The 22,236-nt window shown below is 32.2% G+C and overlaps 1 protein-coding gene across 1 annotated transcript; it reads left to right on the forward strand.

The window, feature by feature from the left end:
• The first annotated feature begins 14,892 nt into the window (after window positions 1-14,892).
• Window positions 14,893-20,107, forward strand: LOC143235218 (uncharacterized). The gene is made up of 3 exons (XM_076473164.1): window positions 14,893-15,071; window positions 18,485-18,739; window positions 19,321-20,107. Exons 1-3 carry the CDS (start codon window positions 15,017-15,019, stop codon window positions 19,518-19,520), a joined length of 510 nt encoding a protein of 169 aa, XP_076329279.1. The 5' UTR covers window positions 14,893-15,016; the 3' UTR covers window positions 19,521-20,107.
• Window positions 20,108-22,236: the final 2,129 nt, after the last annotated feature.

Consider the following 22,236-nt stretch of genomic DNA (forward strand, 5'->3'; position numbering starts at 1 on the left):
TAAAATTAGAAGTATATCATTCCAAGTTAGAACAAGGTTTGTTGGTTGCCTAATAAAATAAGAAGTATATTATTCCAAGTTAGAACAAGGTTTGTTGGTTGCCTAATAAAATTAGATCTAAATTATTCCAAGTTAGAACAAGGTTTGTTGGTTGTCTAATAAAATTAGAAGTATATCATTCCAAGTTAAAACAAGGTTTGTTGGTTGCCTAATAAAATTAGAAGTATATCATTCCAAGTTAGAACAAGGTTTGTTGGTTGTCTAATAAAATTAGAAGTATATCATTCCAAGTTAAAACAAGGTTTGTTGGTTGCCTAATAAAATTAGAAGTATATCATTCCAAGTTAGAACAAGGTTTGTTGGTTGCCTAATAAAATTAGATCTAAATTATTCCAAGTTAGAACAAGGTTTGTTGGTTGTCTAATAATATAAGAAGTATATCATTCCAAGTTAGAACAAGGTTTGTTGGTTGTCTAATAAAATTAGAAGTATATCATTCCAAGTTAAAACAAGGTTTGTTGGTTGCCTAATAAAATTAGAAGTATATCATTCCAAGTTAGAACAAGGTTTGTTGGTTGCCTAATAAAATTAGATCTAATTTATTCCAAGTTAGAACAAGGTTTGTTGGTTGTCTAATAATATAAGAAGTATATCATTCCAAGTTAGAACAAGGTTTGTTGGTTGTCTAATAAAATTAGAAGTATATCATTCCAAGTTAAAACAAGGTTTGTTGGTTGCCTAATAAAATTAGATGTATATCATTCCAAGCTAGAACAAGGTTTGTTGGTTGTCTAATAAAATAAGAAGTTTATCATTCCAAGTTAGAACAAGGTTTGTTGGTTGCCTAATAAAATTAGATTTATGTTATTCCAAGTTAAAACAAGGTTTGTTGGTTGCCTAATAAAATTAGAAGTATATCATTCCAAGTTAAAACAAAGTTTGTTGGTTGCCTAATAAAATTAGATGTAAATTGTTCCAAGCTAGAACAAGGTTTGTTGGTTGCCTCATCGGACTGGAAGTATATTACTCCTTACCGGAAATGAAAGTTTTTTTGTTTTTTTCTTTTTAATTTGACCAGATGTCTAGTATTCCAAGCTGGAACTGAAGGTAGTAGTGTCTACTACGACGTGACGCGTACCAGTACAAGCTGGAACTGTAGGTGTTATGTGCATAATTCGTAAAGAAGTTTGTTATCACATGATGGGACTAAAGAATTTGTTGTCTAATAATATTATATTTATATAATTCCAAGCAGGAACTGATTATTTGTATTTTCCTATGTGGACAATACATGTTTTTAAGATGGAAACGAAATTACTGATTTTCTAACATGACAAGAAGTGTGTTATTCTGAGTTTGAACTTTAGGTATTGAGAACACAATTGGACAGGAATAATGTCATTTCAAGCTGGAACGCAATATTTTTAATCCGTAACAGGACAAGACGTATATTATTCCAAGAAGGAACCGAAGATACTAAGCCTGTAATGTCAGAAGTTCATCAGTCGAAGCTAGAACAATAAATACTGGTTACCTAATAGGGTAAAAAGTATGTTAATCCACAACGAAATGGGAGAGTTATTTCTTAACAAGTAATTCTTAGACATTCAGGGCATAAATGCATAAGAATGTTATTTCAAAAACTGGGTTAGAAAGTTTGGGGGGTATCATTTGATAAGGAGAATGTTATTTCAAGCTGAATCTGAAAGTTTGGGGGGGGGTATCATTTGATAAGGAGAATGTTATTTCAAGCTGAATCTGAAAGTTTGGGGGGTATCATTTGATAAGGAGAATGTTATTTCAAGCTGAATCTGAAAGTTTGGGGGCATAATTTAATAAAAAGTACTTTAGTTCGAGCTGTAGATGAATGTGTTAAGGTATAATGAAATAAAAATATAAATAATTATGTTGTGTTTTGAAAAGTAGAAATTTCTTATGAACTGGCAATGTGTTTGTTTACATACAAGAAACTACACTTGTTTCATATTATTATCATCTTCATCCACTCTAGTCTTCACGGTAGTTAAATCTTCGTCCAACACATCATGTTTCATCATCAACCGGTCCAGCAAGACTCGTTCTGAAATGTAAATAGAGATCTAATTACTGGTACGCGATACTTAATGCGATATGTACAATTCAGCAGTTTGAAACAATCCCAAAGAAAATCAAATTTTCGATCCATTAACTTTCAGTCTGAATTATTCCTTGCTTTACAACTTTACTAGTGGCTATTATAAAAGTTAAAGTGTTAGAAAAACGCCTGGGGATGTTACGAGTGTGAGAATGACCCAGAAACAGAGGGCGTTGTTACAAGAGTGAGTGTTTTCGAGAAATGGTGGGTATTGTTACCAGTGTTGGAGGTGATAAATATTGTTACAGAAACGAAATTATGAAAGGAACTGCTGACTTTTACTCATAACTTGTGTGATATTTCAGTTGACGTTTACCGACAATAGTGTTTCAGTTGACATTTACTGATCACTTGTGTAGTATTTCAGTTGACGTTTACCGACAATAGTGTTTCAGTTGACATTTACTGATCACTTGTGTAGTATTTCAGTTGACTTTTACTAATAACCTGTATGGTGTTTTAGTTGGCTTTTACTGATCCCATGTACAGTGTCTGTTTCAGTTGAGTTACTGACCACTTGCATGGTGTTTGAGTTTGCGTTTAATCGCCACATGTTACTCATTTATTTCAGAATATATATAATATGAATTGTCATATGGATTTCATTAGATAATTTTTCACTCCAAGTTATTTGTTCTCCAAAAGTCAATTCGAACTGACACACGTCAATTTAAGTAAGATGGAACCCAATCGTACCATTCAGACATATACTGATCGACTGAGAAAGTTGACAGTGGTAGAACTTTAATGACTTTTATCCAAAAAAGGCATTAATAAGCAACAACCTGACACATCGTTCTACTATAAAAACAGGCAGAAGCCAAAACCCAACTTTGTCTACATTGCCTAGAATATTCTTGGAATAACTGTCAAAACTGTTTCTATTACAGTTTATTCATAGAGATGTTACAGTGCACGAAATTCAGATTTCATGTAGGATATAAAATGTGGTTATACATCTCTGAAACTCAACTAATTATTCACTATTTCTTTTACCTGATTTTTCTGGAATATTTGTATTCATAAAGACACCTGGAGAAATGATGATACAATAACTTTCACATTTTCCTCTTTTTACATCGTGAGGGTTTGTTTGTAAGAATCATCTAGTGATGCAATGCTGATATCAGCTGTAGAATATCTGCTACCTACTATTTTGTTGGGTTTCTCAGTCCAGTTGTATACAGTGGACGGGACTTCAATGATGACCTTCGCGAGGCAGAAATGGTCTCGAGTTTCAAAGAATGCACGCTTAGAAACATTGGTTAAAATATCTTGGTGGGAAGAAAAGTGATCAACTGTAGAAATGAATAATTTGAAGTGATAAATGTCTGAACAAAATAATTTCCAATGAAAATAAGAATAAACGGTTTAATTAAACTAGATGTAACAGAATAGTTATACCTTAACAACTTACAATATTGTTACAACGGATTTAACGTTATTTCATATCTATGTTTGTTTCAGTTTAATATATAGTTAGAAATGTGTGTAACTTATGTTGTTAACTGCGTATTTTGCAAGTCCCGCCTATTCTTTAAATTTGTAGAATATTATCGATAGTAAGAATCAACAATATGTTTTAAGAAAGTGTTATCTTCGAATATTATTAGGCCAACTCATCCTTCTAGAACTTTGCCTAAAGTTTGTAAATCGAAGCACCAAGAGACAGTTTAAGTATATTGTTTGGTCGGTATATAGTCAGTGTAATAGAAGCCTCGGAAGCTATAATTGTGACAAACGCTTATTAATCGAAAACTACAGATATTTGACCAGGAAAGTTAATAGATTTCGAACATTATAAATTTTAGTGAATAAACTTCGTACCATAGTAATCCCCGTCACACCAAACATACTCGCCCTTTCAGCTAGCGCAGATAGCCCTCGAGTAGCTTTGCGCGACATTCTAAAAACAAACAAACAAACAAACAAATCGTACGTTAGTATTTCTACGAGGACCTTAAATATATTTGGCGGGAGAAAAATAAAGCTAGCTAACATTTCCATCCAGAGAAGCGTATCAAAATAAAGGTAATTTGCGCATCGTGAACAGTCGACAAAGTATTCAGTTCCAGACCGGATAGAGGACTTAATATTGTTTGTTTTATAGAATTTTGTGTATAAATTATTATCGGTAATAATCATTACTATAAATTGTATTGTTGTTTGTATATTTGTCTTGAGAGAGAAAATTGTATCAATTTTGTTAACCAATATCATAAATTTGATACATAAACATTCAAATAACTTCTAAATACAAATTCCCGGTTATTTGAAATCGTAATTTGCAACGTAAGTAACATAATAAGTCGGAGACTCGTTCGAGATAAATTATAATACATAATATTTTGTTTTATTTCGTGCAAAACTATTCGAACTTTATCTGCGATTATTGATGATAGGCTAAATGGAAGATAGTTAATCAGCATCACAACTATCAACTCATGTTACTCTTACAATGCACCAAAAGCCCCAAAGTAAAAAATTCAATCTTTCTTTTGGAGCAGTAACGGAGTACGAACCACAGAAACTCAGATCTACGATTCGGTTCTCTAATCACTAGGATGTGCTCTTTTGTCACAATCAACAAATTAATTGTAATTATTAACAATATTTAGTTGTGAATCAGGTTCCAGATAATAATTAATAACTGCAGATATCTTCATTTGTGTATTAGCTACGCGGTTTTAAGTGAAGTGCGATTTTTTTCGTTTGGTGGATTTCAGAATGAATGACCTGAAGGAGCAACGACTTGCTGTGAAATTTTGTGTTAAACTTGGAAAATCTGCGACTGAAACTTTTGCAATGCTTAACACGGCTTACGGTGATGTTGCTACGAAGCGTACGGCATGTTTCAAGTGGCATGAACGTTTTAAGGATGGTCGACAGTCCATTGGAGATGATGAGCGTCCTGGACGTCCTTCCACGTCAACTGACGACCCACACGTCGACAAAATCAACACCCTGGTGCGGGCAAATCAACGTCTGACTGTCAGGGAGCTTGCTGAAGAGTGTGGGATATCAGTTGGATCTTGTTACGAGATTTTGACCGAAAAATTGAAGATGCACCGCGTTGCTGCGAAATTCAGCCCTCAGAACTCGTGAGTTTTTGGCCAAACACTTGATCACTGTTCTTCCCCACCCCCCTACTCACCTGACCTTGCTCCTTGCGATTTTTTCTTGTTCCCCAAACTCAAAAGACCCTTGAAAGGAAGAAGATTTGAGACGATTCCCGAGATTAAGGCAAATGCGACGAAGGAGATGGAGGACATTACAAAAGAAGCGTACCAGGACTCTTTCAACAAGTGGAAACATTGTTGGGATAAGTGTGTGCGCGTTGGGAAGGAGAGTACTTTGAAGGGGTCCCAGACCTGTAACTTCTAAATAAAGTACATTTTGTTTTATGACGTCAGTCCGCGTATTTTTTGAACAGACCTCGTATGTTGTAGAGAACAACAGTTTACTGTACAAAAGCCAAAGTTCAGTATTATAAACAGAACATCAGTTAATTTGCTTCCCAGTGGCTCAGTGGTATGTCTGCGGACTTACAACGCTAAAAATCGGGTTTCGATACCCATGGTGGGCAGAGCACAGATAGCCCATTGTGTAGTTTTGTGCTTAATTCAAGACAACAACAACATCAGTTAATTTTATGAATTATTTTATATCGTGGTTGTTTTAAGAGAGATCTAATCTTATTAATTGGAGATATAACAACTTACCAGAATAGCCTGTAATAATACATGATTTTCTTCCACATTTTTGTTTACAGCTACTGTTAGAAGTTTCTACTTTTTATTACGACAGACTGAGTTTGAGCACAATAAGAGCTGAAAAACTTAATAGCATTCGTTTTCTTCGTTATTGGTTCGTTGCAGCTCTAATGCTTACTGCTCCAAGAGCGTGCGTAGCTGTTTGATAACACTGCACAACAATTTTTTGAAAAGTTTTGCTTCCTGAAATGTTTTTGCTGATTGTGACAGGTACCTGGTGAGTGTGCACAAATATAGTTTTGGTTTTGCTTCATCACGTAGGAACTCTGAGAAATAGACAGTTAACTGTTTACCGGCAATAACGTATTTAATTGTGTTTATGTTTCAAATACGCTATTAAGTTCAACATAATTAAGTGTTTTGCTTCTGATTTTCGTTTGTATTCAATGTCCGGTGCATCACGTTGCAGTGTCCAATAGCAGTCAGCAAGCATTACATTACATTACATTATTTACGTTACGTATTATTATCGCAAATAATCACAAATTTGAATTTGAACTTAGTAGTTAATTAACTGTTAATATCTATAAAATTTATGTTATTTGCCAACAAGATTGATACACTCAATTTCTTTATTTTTTGACACAAATATATTTTAACATACAAACATAAAAATAATAGAATTTACAATAACAGTTATTATTAATAGTTTTTACAAATGATGGTTTATATACAAGAGCTTTACAGACTTACAAATTATATCGAGTCTTATATTTGGTCTAGAACTGAATATTTTATCGATGGCCCAGGTCCATGACGAGCAAATTAATTCTGAGTTTATATTATCACGCCTCGTTGTCTTTTTCTTGGTTGGCCTCACACGTGACTCCTTTCAGCACAGAAATTTAATGTCCTTATAGAAATAATAACGTCTGAAGTAATCCACTGAAATTGAACAGTGTAAAATGTTCCTGGTCAAATTCTCTAGTTCTCCAAGTAATAGATGTTAATTACAATTATAACTTGGGTCTATAGCGTACTTAAATTAGTTGTCCGATAATATCCTCTATTCTCTCTCGGCTGATTGGTTTTACACAAATCACGCGATTTTCGCAAAAGTTCACTTGGCAACAATGATCTATCCACGTTTTCGTAACCAAGTATTGTTGCTTCTCACTTTAAGAATTCTCTACAACTTTAGAGAACAGATGGGGATTGCGTAACACGCAGCCAAGAATATATATCATACGCAAAAGAAAAATCTATATAGAAACAAGCATAGACATTAATATAAATGTAAAACAGTAAATGTGTTACAGAAACAATACAGTTTTATACCATTAATCTGAATGTTTTACTCACTCGAAGTACGTAGCTATTAAATGTTTTTTTTGCGACATAAACCCACGGACGTACCGTTGTGTTACTGCGCAATTTCTCAATAAATTCTACGTAATATAAAGTGGAGAAAATGAAAATATTTTTGTAACAAAGCTACTTGTCCTACATTTTTCAAGAATTTAGTCAGAGCTCTATATATTTTTATTCAGCGTAACATTTTGGCTTGAATTCTAATTTCAACCTCCAGTTACTTAAATGTCAACCCACACAACTTCGCAGATATAAATTGAGTCGTATAGCTATTTAACCATAATAATTTGTCAAATTAACAAGATGAAAAGCCTACTGAAAAATACAAAGAAAAAAGTCAGGATTTTTTAAATATTATTTTTCAGAAATTCTCATTTAATTTATCCAATTAGCCTTCACGTGTTTTATTTACATCTGTTTGTTAAATTTGTTAATTATCGTTGTCTATTGAAGTAGTTATTTAGCGTAGACGATAACATAAAACAAGAACAAGTTTAACTGGAATCAGTGCAACTTGAACTCGCATCCTTGGCTTAAACTGATATTATAATACTATATTTCTATGATTTTCTTCACATTCTTGGAAATATAGGTGTCGCTAGTTGTTAGGATACTGTACTGTTGCGATCTTTTTATATATAATGGGTAATATGGTTGTCGACAACATTAGAATATTGCGTTGTGATCGCACGAAGTGTGACTTTCAAATATCTTGAAAATACTGTATTATCGTATTTTCTACTCGTTCTAAGTGGTGGAAATGGAAAAAAAACTGCAGTATAACCTTTTGGATCATTGCAAAATTGAACTTTTTTTTCTTTTCACAGCACTCTTGATAAATATTACAAATTACCAACTATAAACTATATTTGATTGAATAAACAATGAAATAAAGTTATGGACATTATTTTCAATTAAAATTAGGAATTTGGTTTGCAGGTGTGAAATAGATACCTGAAGGTTGTTAGCAGGAGTAGCTAGGGCTAAATAAAATAGGATATTTTACATTTGTATTCATTAGTAAGTGTATTATTTTTGCTTCCAAAATAACTACATCTGTTTGATTATAAAACACTATTTACATACAGTGCATGAGCTTATATACACAATGTTATAATTGCTCTCTGAGATAAAGCAAGCAACCTGACTAGGAAAAAGGAAAACTTGTTTTAAGCCTCAATATATGGTAAACAGTACAAAAGTTCACGTGTATCTCAAGAAGGCTGGTCGAAACATTGTTCTCTGCTTTATTAGTAAAAGTGTTAATACCCATACCAGCCATCTTGAGATACATTTTTACTTCAAGTGGGTTTCTCGTCAGCACGAAAAGTTCATATGGCATTTATCGTCATATCGAATAAACACGTCAAGTTTGAAGTTTTGTGTAAACAGAGGTAACAGCACTAAATCCTCTTATTGCCTAAGATAAACACGCCTGGCCTTTTCTATCAGTCACCAAGATGATAAGAAAATGTTTCACGTGCTCATTTATCTAGAATAAAATGTAAAATGGTAGAAAGTTCAACTAATTACTACTTTGCTGCTATATACAAGACAACTGCATATTTTTAAATATCTGTCTTTAAACTCTTCTTATGGTGAAAATAATAATTAGTCTAAGCTAAAAACAATTTTTGCCCACTCAAATTTCGTTAGAAAAAGTAGCTGAAGGGATATCAGATGAAAATGTTGTCAGTAGATGGCGCAAAATTCTTTTGTTTGCAAATTGGTTAACTGGTAGTTATATAAATAAGGGTTATTTTTGCAATACATTACACTCGTGAATGTGACTTATTGATACACGTCGAAATATGTAGAGTATGTGAATAGTCTCATCGGTTTCTTTTTCTGATTTTAATCTTGTATAGTAAGTTACTGGTATTTTACTGTAATTATGAGACTGGAAAATGTCTTATTTTTATAATGGCGCATAAAATAATCGTTATTTTTTAAATTTCTTTTAGTTGTTTTTAAAGGCGAGAAAAATCGCATACAGATTTCATTTGAAGAAAGTAATAACAAGATACAGGTAAATCAGAAGTGTTTACATTAATTATGCGTATTCGAACTCACTATTAACACTTCATTCAGGATTTAAAGTCAGAGGCATGTAAAACTAACATGTAAGATTTATACCTTTCGATCTCAGAATTCATCTGTTGGGCAGGACGATGAGAAAAAACAAATTGTTTTGTTATTTCATTTCAGTCTATGAAGGTAAGGCCTGTGGTCCATTAGAGGATACACCCTCTCTTCAGCAAGAGATGGGGGCCAAAATCCGCAAAACTAGAAACTTAAAAATGACATATTTTGGCATGTTTTCTTTATAAATTCTCGCAATAATACACAAGGGTTGTCTGCAGTAGTCGTTCGTAATTTTGCAGTGAAAAGCTATAGAGAAAGCAGCTAGTTATCACCGCACACCGCCAACTCTTACACTATTATTTTTTTTAAATTAATTTATTTAATACTTTTAGTTTGTCTTAGAGGATGGGACAACCGAGACGGAACAACAGGCCCCTTGTTGTATCTAAACATTCTGTTACGAATAATGGGATTGACCGTCATATTACAACACCCACGTGGCTGAAAGGACGAGCATATTCGGTGGAACGGGGATTAGAACTGGCAACCAACATGTTGCAAGTCGAGCGCCATATCCTCCTGGCAATGTCAGGCCAAATGACGGGGTTGCTGAAAGTTTAAAATAATGGATATGGAGAAAAGGAAGGACCAGACGAAAGTTACCACGTGGTTGACTGAAGGACACAGTCAAAAGACCAATCGTCGAGATGAATGTAACTTGGTAAACTTGGCTGTGGCAAGACATCATGACTGGGGTGACAGAAGTTCAATAAATGATAAAAGTTTGGGAGGAGTTCTCCAGCGACTGAGAGCAGTTAAGCTGATTTGACATTTTGATTCGAAATACAGCGATGATGATTCCTGTTTGGAATGTCACGGAACTGGTGAGGATTCAGTGGGATTTTCGAAGGAAAATTAGATCGTTTGATATAAAAATTACGTGAGTTATTCTTCAGGGAGACGAAGATAAAAGTTGAAAACCAGGTGAAGGATAACTGCGAATAAAGGTCTGGTATAAACAAAAACGGACATAACTCTCAACCTTTAATGAGTGAGAAAATTAAAGATCCAGTATTCAAGTCAACAATATAGCGACAAAAAAAAAGATAATTTTAAAAATTATAGTAATGGAACGTACAACAAGATAGGACTCAGGCTGTGGAGGTAAACATACTGTACACGTTACGTTTGAGTTCTGTGTATTGCATGTATTTTGAAACCCAAAGAAATGATAAATTTCTTTTTCTTGATATCCGAACCAGCAGATTAGATAATACTTTTACAATATCTTTTTATAATAAGAAAACATAATATAGGGTTACATACTCGTTTCCACAGTTTTATTCTGGCCTCCTTAAACGTAACCTTGTACGCAGACGTCTTAATAACATCTGTTGTAATTACCTGCCTCTTAATACCAAAATAAGCACTTTAAAAAACTTCTAATAAACAATGGCTACCCGTTGAATTTTATGTAAACTCTAAAACGCAGGTTCCTTTCTCATTAAACTTAACCCACGAAAAGAAACACTATAAACAAATACCATTTAAGACTGACTGTTGCTTTTAATCTGTGATTACGAGAAAACTCACTTGTAGAGAAAATTATACAAGTATAAACGGCTGGTATGGATAGAGAAAGCACTATGTAGGGGAATGAACAACGTTTCGACATTCTTCGGTCATCGCCAGGTTCACAAAGAAAGAAAGAGGTAACTGACCGATAGCTGACCACATGTTTGAAGGGGGTTGTGTAATTGAGTATAGGAATGCAGAGGGCGTGCTTGGATGTTGAATATATTTATTAATATAGATATAAAGGTATATTAATAAACCGCCTTCAAACATGTGGCCAGCTATCGGTCAGTTACCTCTTTCTTTCTTTGTGAACCTGGCGATGACCGAAGAAGGTCGAAACATTGTTCGCTCCTCTACATAGTGCTTTCTCTATCCATACCAGCCGATTTTACTTATATAATTGACTGTTCCTTTTGTTAGGTAAGCCACATTTTATATTGAAATCATATATTATAGCCCCCCCAGTGGCTCAGCGGTATGTCTGCGGACTTACAACGCTAAAAACCAGGTTTCGATACTCGTGGTTGGCGGAGTATTTGTGTTTAATTCAAAACAACAACATATATTATAAGAATAATTAAAACGTTATATCCCCAAGTTCAATTACATATGGTATTTAAATGATCTTTCAAAATGAAAAATATGTTCAGATTTAAAAACCTATTTCCTACCTCTATGCATTCCAGGAACAGATATAATCCACTTACATTGATAAAACTATACACCAATTATACCTGCAAACATACGGAAATAGCCAGCAGAACTAGTAAAAACTATCAAATCCACCAGACTTCATAATTCGCATACGTAGTGAAAACACTAATAATCTTTTCTTGATTTCAAACCGCCTCATCTGTGTCATCCAATACTGAAGTTTTAATTAAACAAATGTTATCTATTATAAATGAATTCCCAATATTAAATAATAACATATAATTTAGTTTGCTCTGAATACTTGTATAATATTATTACAATTTTCCAGTCCTTTTAAAGACTGATTTCATTCTTTTATTCTGTATTTTAATTCCACATTCCAAATGTTCAAATTTCATAATTTAGATATTTTTTCCTAATAACATACCCTGTTTAGTATGTGCTTTAAAACGTTCAATAACTTAATGTCTGTTATCATAACACACGTCAAAAATATTTGTTGACGTTGCTTTTGTACTATTATTCACTACGAAAGCTACAATAACAACACATTTTACAGTAGACGAGTTTTTATTTAATATTTCCAACGTTTCAACACATAATATCGGTCATTATCAGGTAAAACTTACACTCAAAAAAGACAGTTGAATTCGTCCATACTAACAGTTTTCTCCCATCTCCATCACATATACAACCTCCCTATTAGTTACACTGATGTTTCAACGTCTGTACATACTTTGGCACTAACGTCTAACATCACTACAACAGGTGCTTCTGCCTCTCCATCCATTTTCCTTATTTGGTAACATTTCCATACTTTTAAAATGACATTTTGTTAATTTTCTTTCTTTCACAACTTTTCAAACAGTGCCTCCTTTGTTTTCTATTCACTTTGAAAAATCACACTATCTGAAGGCCTTTATTTCTCTACAAATTCCTTTCATTATTTGCCACGTTTATAAAGAATATGTTGTTAATATTTTCATTCTTCAAAACTTTTTTCCTTGTTTCCATGAGAACAAATATCCCAACTCCTTTAATAGATCAACATATCTGACAAATAATGTTGACTTAGGCAGTAATGTTTTATTTACTAAAACAATCGTTTAGTCTTCCTTTCGGAACTCAGAGAAGTTTCAAAGTTAAGTTTTCATAGATAGTTTCATAATTGTTCCTAAAAACCTCAGAACACAATTTCACACTATTCTTCCATAACATTTTATAAAAGTCTTCGCTAGATACAACAACAGTTAAACAGTATGTAGATAGACTACTAGTGTATATACATCAACAGTTAAACATTACGTAGTTGGACTAGTAGCGTAGATACAGCAACAGTTAAACATTAAGTAAATAGACTACTAATGTATATACATCAACAGTTAAGCATTACGTAGATAAACAAGTATTGTATATACATCAACAGTTAAACATTACGTAGTTGGACTAGTAGCGTAGATACAGCAACAGTTAAACATTAAGTAAATAGACTACTAGTATATATACAGCAACAGTTAAACATTGCGTAGTTGGACTAATAGTATACGTACAGCAACGGTTAAACATTACGTAGTTGGATTACTAGTGTACTATCGATACTACCGATACAGCAGCAGTTGAACGTTATAAAGGTAAAATTGAAGTGTTGATGCAGCAAGAGCTGAACCTTATACAGTTAGGGTACTAGTGTATATACAAATATAATTGAATGTTATGCAGTTAGAATAGTACTGTAGACAAAACAAGACTTAAACATCATATAAATTTAGACTAGTATTAAAATTCAGCAACAGATAAACATTATATACTTAGACTGGTAATGTAGATATGGCAACAGATAAACATTATATAGTTAGATTAGTTTTGTCGATATAACAACAGTTAAACAATATAATATTAGATTAGTTGTGTAGATACACTAACTGTTAAGAATTATATACTTCGATTAGTAGTTTAGAGACCACAACTGTTGAACAATACGTAACTTTACAAGTGGTGTAGATGAAGCAACAGTTGACCATTTGAAAGGAATGTAGATAGAGGAATAGTTTAAAAGTATAAAGTTAGATTAGTCGTGTAGATACAGCAACATTTGAATATTACGTAGTTAGTCTAACAGTATAGGTTCAGAAGTCGAACATTATGAAATTAAAGTTGTAATGTAGATGACGCAACATTTAAATATTATATAGTTAGACTAGTAGTGTAGATATAGGAACAGTTAAACATTATGTAGATAGAATAATAGCGTGGATACAGTAACAATTGAAGCAGTAGTGTATGTATATTAACAGTTTAATATGATATATTTATATTGTTGGTGTATATACGGGAATAGTTAAATATTATATGGTTAGGTTGTTAGTGTAGATTGTGGAATAGTTATGCATTATTAATCTTAGATATAGCAACAACTAAACATTATATAGTTAGATAAGTAGAACATACAGGAACAGTTAAATATTATTCAGTTAGACTAATAGTATAGATACAGCTACTGTTAAGCATTATATACTTAGAATAGTAAGAAATATAGCAACAGTTAAACATTGTGGAATTAAATTGTTGGTGTAGATGTTTGAATAGCAGAATATTATAGGACGATGCAGTTTGTGTAGGAACTTGAACAGTTAAACATCTTATGGTTAGACTTTTGATGTACGTAGTGAAATAGTTAAACATTAGATGGTTAAACCGTTGGTGTACGTACTGGAATAGTTTAACATAATTACTTGTTTAAATTCGTAGTGTTAATACATGAACATTTGAAAATAATATGATTAGATTGTTTGTGAAGATAGTGGAGTATTAAAACACTTTATATATTAGGTTTGTGTTACAGACATTGGACCAACTAAATATTTGTTTGGATTGTTTTAAATGAGTATCTTACAGACATAAGATTTTCTTATTGGATGTTTAAAAAAATATAAATTAGTTTTCATTGAATTTGAATATTTAGTATGTTACATAGTTCTTGAAAATATTTTTATTGGATATTTTAAATCTAGGGGATCTGTTATAAGCACTAGAAATATTTTATAATAAATAATGTAAGACCTTATAACAATCCCAAAGAAATTTAACATTGAATTCTTTAAATGTATAGAATCTGACGTAGAAACTGGAAATAGTTTTTCACTGAATAATTCAGATGTGTGAGATCTGATATAGACCCTAGAGATAACTGAGTAATTTAAAGCAATAGGATTTTTACACAGCTCATTGGATTAATATTTAGTTACTAGTTTAAAGGTATGGGGTCTTTTGCCTACCTATCGAACTGTTATCATTTATAGTAAACGTCATATTAAGACTAATCTTTATCTTTTGCAATGCTATGGTAGCTAAAGTTCACCTGATATAATGGTGACGATAACAGAATGTCAGAATAACGTTATGATTGGTTAGGTATTTGTTTTACAGTGGAGGTTTCTTTTCAAACTAACTTATAGCTGTCAAAGACAATTATTTTAAAATAATGTTACGAAAATCACAACTAACGTTTGTTTCTCTCTTTCTTGTTGATTTATTGGGTAAGTGCCTTAAGTGTTCTATGTGATTTTGGTGGGAGATAGAGGTAACCTTCTAACGTATGGTGACGTTCAAAGGTGAGGATCTATAGTCCTCCATTTTGTGTTCCTACTTCTGTAGCAGCAGGCGTTCGAATTTATCAAAATTTCTGAATAAAGATTGATTACTATGTTTTAGGAAACTTAATGTTTTGGACAATTATCTTTATCGTTTACAATATTTCCTGTCGTAGTTATAAAGACGTAACCATTTAAAATGTACAGTTACTTTTTAAAATTGATAGTTATAACGTGAGACAGTTAAAAATAGTAAACATAACAAAACATCCTTGCTGTGTAATTATTAGATTTAACTTTAATAGAAAATCCATGTATATTATACGAAATCGATAAAGGCTCAATACATAAGTACCTTATTCTAAGTAAATAATAACTAAAAATAATTGATATTAATATAAACATAATACTGTGTGTGTGTGTTTGTGTGTTTTCTTATTGCAAAGCCATATCGGGCTATCTGCTGAACCCACCGAGGGGAATCGAATCCCCTGATTTTAGCGTTGTAAATCCGTAGACTTACCGCTATACTAGGGGGGGGGGCATATTATACTGAAAGAAACAACAACCTTACTTAAGTGTGACAAAAGTAAAGTTGGTAAGAACAAAACTTGAGAAACCTATTCTAGTTAATATAATAGCAGTTGTTATCAAGTAACTTGTTATATAAATAGCGTCACAACTTTTGTCATGGATCTCATATTGTAGCTTTTCTTAATGTTTCGTTCATGTTGGATATGGCTGATGTAATGTGGCTTTCGCTTTAATATACCTTTAGTTTCTTTTTTTTTAAGAAGTAGTTAATAGTTATTGGATGTCATAGGTAAGTTTAGAAATTTATTCTAGCTTAGAAGTTTAATTATCTACCCAATGTAGCTTTTCATAAAGTAAAATAACTTGTATTCTCAATCCTAGTGTAGCTTCTTATAATACAATGAATCTTCTCACTTGGCCCTGATACAGCTTTTAACAACTTATAAAAACTTGTATTTTCGACTCTAGTATCGCTATGCTTATAAAAAAAACAAACCACTAATTACTTGAATACTACATGGGGAAAGATTTCACAGTAAGACATTTTGAATTAGCTATCAAAACTAATACATAAAACAACGACGTAAAGATATGATAGTTACATCCTTATAAAATGTGCAACATTAAGTAACATGTACGTTTGTAAACAACAAATAACATTCATTAAAATATCACAACTCGACAACGTTCATAATACACCAAACTCTGTAGATAATAAACTAATCCGGGCTATCCGATACTAATAACATAATTAACTGAAAACGTGAAAAATAATTCCTATATAAAATTTTAAAACATTCAAATCATGGATCACAAAAGTACAAGTACCATTATAAAATTCCTAAAACAAAAAGTACATTTTAGTGTTTCTAAACAACCATTTTCAGCGTTAAAAACTTACTCTTTTCACAATTTCTCTTTGAGAAGAACATTTACTACACAATATGTTCTACTAAATTAGCATTAACCATTATTCACTGAAGTCCGCATTTTAGCCGCAATAACAAACCGCGTTTGTACAGCTCGTTTTTATAACCTAGTTTATATATTGGTTTTTATATCTTAGTTGTGTCTCTTGTCATCAACTACCATCAGTATTTTTGGGATGGTGTTATAACCTAGTTTATATTGGTTTTTATATCTTAGTTGTGTCTCTTGTCGTCAACTGCCATCAGTGTTCTTTAGATGATATTATAACCTAGGTTATATTGGTTTATATGTCTTAGTTGTGTCTTTTGTCGTCAAGTGTCATCAGTGTTCTTTGGATGGTGTTATAAACTAGTTTATATTGGTTTTTATGTCTTAGTTGTGTTTCTTGCCATCAACTGTCATCAGTGTTCTTGGGATGATATTATAACCTAGTTTATATTGGTTTATATGTCTTAGTTGTGTCTTTTGTCGTCAAGTGTCATCAGTGTTCTTTGGATGGTGTTATAACCTAGTTTGTATTGGTTTATATGTCTTAGTTGTGTCTCTTGCCATCAACTGTCATCAGTGTTCTTGGGATGATATTATAACCTAGTTTATATTGGTTTATATGTCTTAGTTGTGTCTTTTGTCGTCAAGTGTCATCAGTGTTCTTTGGATGGTGTTATAACCTAGTTTGTATTGGTTTATATGTCTTAGTTGTGTCTTTTGTCGTCAAGTGTCATCAGTGTTCTTTGGATGATGTTATAACCTTGTTTATATTGGTTTATATGTCTTAGTTGTGTCTCTTGCCATCAACTGTCATCAGTGTCTTTGGATGGTGTTATAAACTAGTTTATATTGGTTTATATGTCTTAGTTGTGTCTCTTGCCATCAACTGTCATCAGTGTTCTTTGGATGGTGTTATAACCTAGTTTATATTGGTTTATATGTCTTAGTTGTGTCTCTTGCCATCAACTGTCATCAGTGTTCTTTGGATGGTGTTATAATCTAGTTTATATTGGTTTATATGTCTTAGTTGTGTCTTTTTTCGTCAAGTGTCATCAGTGTTCTTTGGATGGTGTTATAACCTAGTTTGTATTGGTTTATATGTCTTAGTTGTGTCTCTTGCCATCAACTGTCATCAGTGTTCTTGGGATGATATTATAACCTAGTTTATATTGGTTTATATGTCTTAGTTGTATCTTTTGTCGTCAAGTGTCATCAGTGTTCTTTGGATGATGTTATAACCTAGTTTGTATTGGTTTATATGTCTTAGTTGTGTCTTTTGCCATCAACTGTCATCAGTGTTCTTGGGATGATATTATAACCTAGTTTATATTGGTTTATATGTCTTAGTTGTGTCTTTTGTCGTCAAGTGTCATCAGTGTTCTTTGGATGGTGTTATAACCTTGTTTATATTGGTTTATATGTCTTAGTTGTGTCTCTTGCCATCAACTGTCATCAGTGTTCTTTGGATGGTGTTATAAACTAGTTTATATTGGTTTATATGTCTTAGTTGTGTCTCTTGCCATCAACTGTCATCAGTGTTCTTTGGATGGTGTTATAACCTAGTTTATATTGGTTTATATGTCTTAGTTGTGTCTCTTGCCATCAACTGTCATCAGTGTTCTTTGGATGGTGTTATAATCTAGTTTATATTGGTTTATATGTCTTAGTTGTGTCTTTTGTCGTCAAGTGTCATCAGTGTTCTTTGGATGGTGTTATAACCTAGTTTGTATTGGTTTATATGTCTTAGTTGTGTCTCTTGCCATCAACTGTCATCAGTGTTCTTGGGATGATATTATAACCTAGTTTATATTGGTTTATATGTCTTAGTTGTATCTTTTGTCGTCAAGTGTCATCAGTGTTCTTTGGATGGTGTTATAATTTAGTTTGTATTGGTTTTTATGTCTTAGTTGTGTCTCTTGCCATTAACTGTCATCAGTGTTCTTGGGACGGTGTGACTGAGAGATGGGAGAAAGATGAAGAACAACTAAAGGAACAACTGGAAGAGATGGAGGAAATGGAAGAAGTTGACAATCCATTTACTCTTCCTTTTTTCGGAAAGAACAAAATCCCTGAAGTTCCGAACCAACACATACTGTACAGAGAATGTCAAAACTGTACAATGCTTGGAGGAATTTGTGTTCGGTGGGCTTTTCTATCAGCAGGTGAATCAAAATAATCAAACGTTTTTCGCGATTGCGTTTGAAGCTATCAGAGTTTTCGTAAAAACAAATTCTTTATACGATAATCATTTAAACAATACTAAATTCATGTTTGTTACTTCTGTACATTATTACAATTTATTTTAATGAAAGATAATTTGGAAGAGAAATTCAGAAAAGTGTTGATCAGTTTTCATTAATTTAATCAAATTAAACAAAAAAATGCTACAAATGATAGTTAGTTGAATGAATGACGTAGTCTTACTTGATAATTGATCTGTAATTTTAATTAAAATTAATTGAAGTGAATGATGTAATGCCACTCAATACTTGTTATGTATTTTTAATAATAATTATGTGATAGTATGATGAAATCTCATTCATTATTTCATCAGTAATTGTATTGATAATTAGCTGAAATGTATGTTCCAGGGATACCACTAAACGTTACTTGCATGTGTGCAGTATTAGGTTGTGTATCTTTATTACCTGTGTTTGTATGTTCCAGAGATACCATTAAACGTCACCTGGATGTGTGCAGTACTAGGTTGTGTATCTTTATTACCTGTGTTTGTATGTTCCAGGGATACCATTAAACGTCACCTGGATGTGTGCAAGATCCAAAGAAAAGGGGCAGTGTTTTGAACAAGATTTGTCTGCTGGACTGAGTAAGGAAGTTTGTTTGTGCGATGAGGACTTCTGTAATGCATCTCGCAGGATAACCGACTCAACTTTGCTCTGCCTGTTTTTTGCGGTTTTAAATCATGTGCTGCAGATAACTTAATAAATCACTTCTTTGAGCTAAACTCTTCTGCTAGACTATTTTTAAATTAATAAACCTTCTATTTTAATGTATATAATCACACAGACAGTCTCTTTTTAAGTTATATTTTTAAAGTGTATTAAGATTTTCAACCACTAGGGGCCGCTTGAAAGAAAATTTCTGATAGAAGTCATTCGTATATTTTATGGAGAGAATAGTGGCTGAGAGTATGAATTATGTATTAATCACAGTTTTGTATAAACTGTTAAGATATTATAAATCATGTAGTCTGTCAGTAAACGTCTGTAAAAGAGTATAATTATCAAGTGAAACATACGATATATCTTCAATAGTCGGATGTGCTACTTTCATGTAGAAATTTTGTCGTTTGCTTAAGTTAAGACTTAATAACTTTTAATTTTGTTGTAAGATAACTATATCGAGACCAAGATGTGGACAAATTTTTAAGACTGTTAAATTATTATTCTTTTCTAGAAAGCGCCAAGGTTAAAAACAGAAAAGTCGGGTATTGTTCTCTGACGACATGTTTGTTGTGTCAAAAAGTTATAAGTGTTTTGAAATAAATTATTACGGTTGTTTCCTTTTAATCAACGAAGTATGAGAAAGTGCTTAGGTTATATTATCCAATCCATATAAACATTCATAAAAATTATTTATAAAGTGTGCTTGTTTCAAAGTGAAAGGTGTTTCGAATTCACTGCTTTAAAACGATTTGCATTTGTTTATAAAACGCGTAACCACAGTTCTCACCAATATTATATATCAATTGCTAGTATACAATATGCTTAGGTACAATCCAAGTCTTAGTCGCTGCCTACAGATGACTCTAGCTGCTGTCTGTTCTCTTTCTCTTCATTTGGATACCCCCCAAACAACAACAGAAACACGAACTTTCTTCTACAATACTTTCACATCATGCCTCTACACTCCTTCATCAACTGAGCAAACTCACTTTGCCTAACCAGATACTTATAACTTGTAAAAGGTTGAATTAATTTTCAGTTATTGCAACTTTTATAACAGGACAACTACCAAGATTCGCATGTTTTCCCAAAATTGTTGGACATATCTTAAAAATTTATGTAATAAAAGTTCATTTGCAATACACGTAAAATACATACACAATTTATTTACAGACACATTGTTCATTTTAACTATATTATGTTAAGTAGTACATATTTCATAAGTCTCAACTCTATATTCGTATCACGTTTCTCGGCACGACTTTCGAATATTGTTTTCCATATACGTTTTGGTAATTTAAGTCATTCAAAAATTATTTTCTTTTTTAGCTGTAACTTGATATTGATCTTATGGAAAAAAATTATTTCTTAAATTATAAACAAAATGTTCTATTGCTAGTGAAAATTAAAAAAAAAAAAAACAGTTATTGAATTTCCTTGTCTTACAACTCCGTTAAAAGAAATAGATGAAACGGATATCAAACCATGAACTACATAGAATATGCTATTTTTATACGTTATAATATTCTCACCAAAGTTAAATTTTCCAGGTATCTTTTTTTTAAATAATTATGATTTACTCAGTCAAAGACTTTTTCAAGATCTAAATTTACAATAGCTAAACGTTCGATGTTTTGATTTGTGAGGTTTATTATATCACGTATAACATGTATATTATCAAAGATGCATCGACCTAAAACAGGGTATGTCTGACTCTCATAAAGGGTTTTATTATGTTTGTTATGGGTTTCGAAAGTACTTTATAATCACTAAATAGTGATTTCGTGAAATATCCCTTTTTAGGTATTCACATTATTATTGATTTTTCACACTTGTAAAACATTCACCTGTGGTTTGGGATTCCTTAAAACTTCAAATAGAGAAATGCCAATCTCAGGTCAAAACTTTACTAACCATTAAATTGTTATGCCATCAGTTTTGGGGACTTGTCTTTTGCTAATGATTGGTAAGAAGTGGTTATTTCTGTAAGCGTTAACGGAGCATCTAGAGACCCTTTTACACATTTTGGTAACCTTGATAACCGTGGTAACTTTGGTAATCTTGGTAACCTTGGTAAGCCTTCAAAGAAAGAATCCTTAATTTCCTTTATCACTTCTTCTAAATATAATAAAGATCAGCAATTATATAAGTTACTTAGTTTCAATTCTGAGTTATCCAACCATTTTAATTCTTTAAAACTATTTATACAGCATTTTGTGTACTTGGTGTTTGTACTAATATGAACAAATAAGATGTAGGGTTATCAAAGTATCCGATTCTTTGGATTCGTTTATAAATCTCACAGCGTTTAGTTTGATTGATATATATGATACATATGATCACTCAGTGATAATTTAGATAGCTTGATTTCTAGACGTTCTACATCCCTTTTATTTTTACCACCTGTTTTTGTTTGAAATAATTGGATATGTGCTTTGATTACGCCTTTCAAACGATCCCACCAAACTCTAACATTTTTAAAAGTTTTCCTTTTTGTCGTGTTTGAAAATATATTTTAATTTAATTAATTTAACATACATATTTGGTTTTGTCCAATGATGTATTATTACAACTCAAATAATCCCCGCCATTCCTTTTCCTATTCTAAACCTCTGTGTATCGTATATACGACAATCCGACAATTCTCGTCAAGATAATAAAATTAATGTGTAACATATCCAGTCTGATTTATAATACAATGCCTTTCCTTTTTGCGGTTCAAGTATATTCCTTCGTTTGGGGAATGAATATAT

The sequence above is a fragment of the Tachypleus tridentatus genome, chromosome 12 (assembly GCF_004210375.1).
Source record: "Tachypleus tridentatus isolate NWPU-2018 chromosome 12, ASM421037v1, whole genome shotgun sequence".
Taxonomy (NCBI): domain Eukaryota; kingdom Metazoa; phylum Arthropoda; class Merostomata; order Xiphosura; family Limulidae; genus Tachypleus; species Tachypleus tridentatus.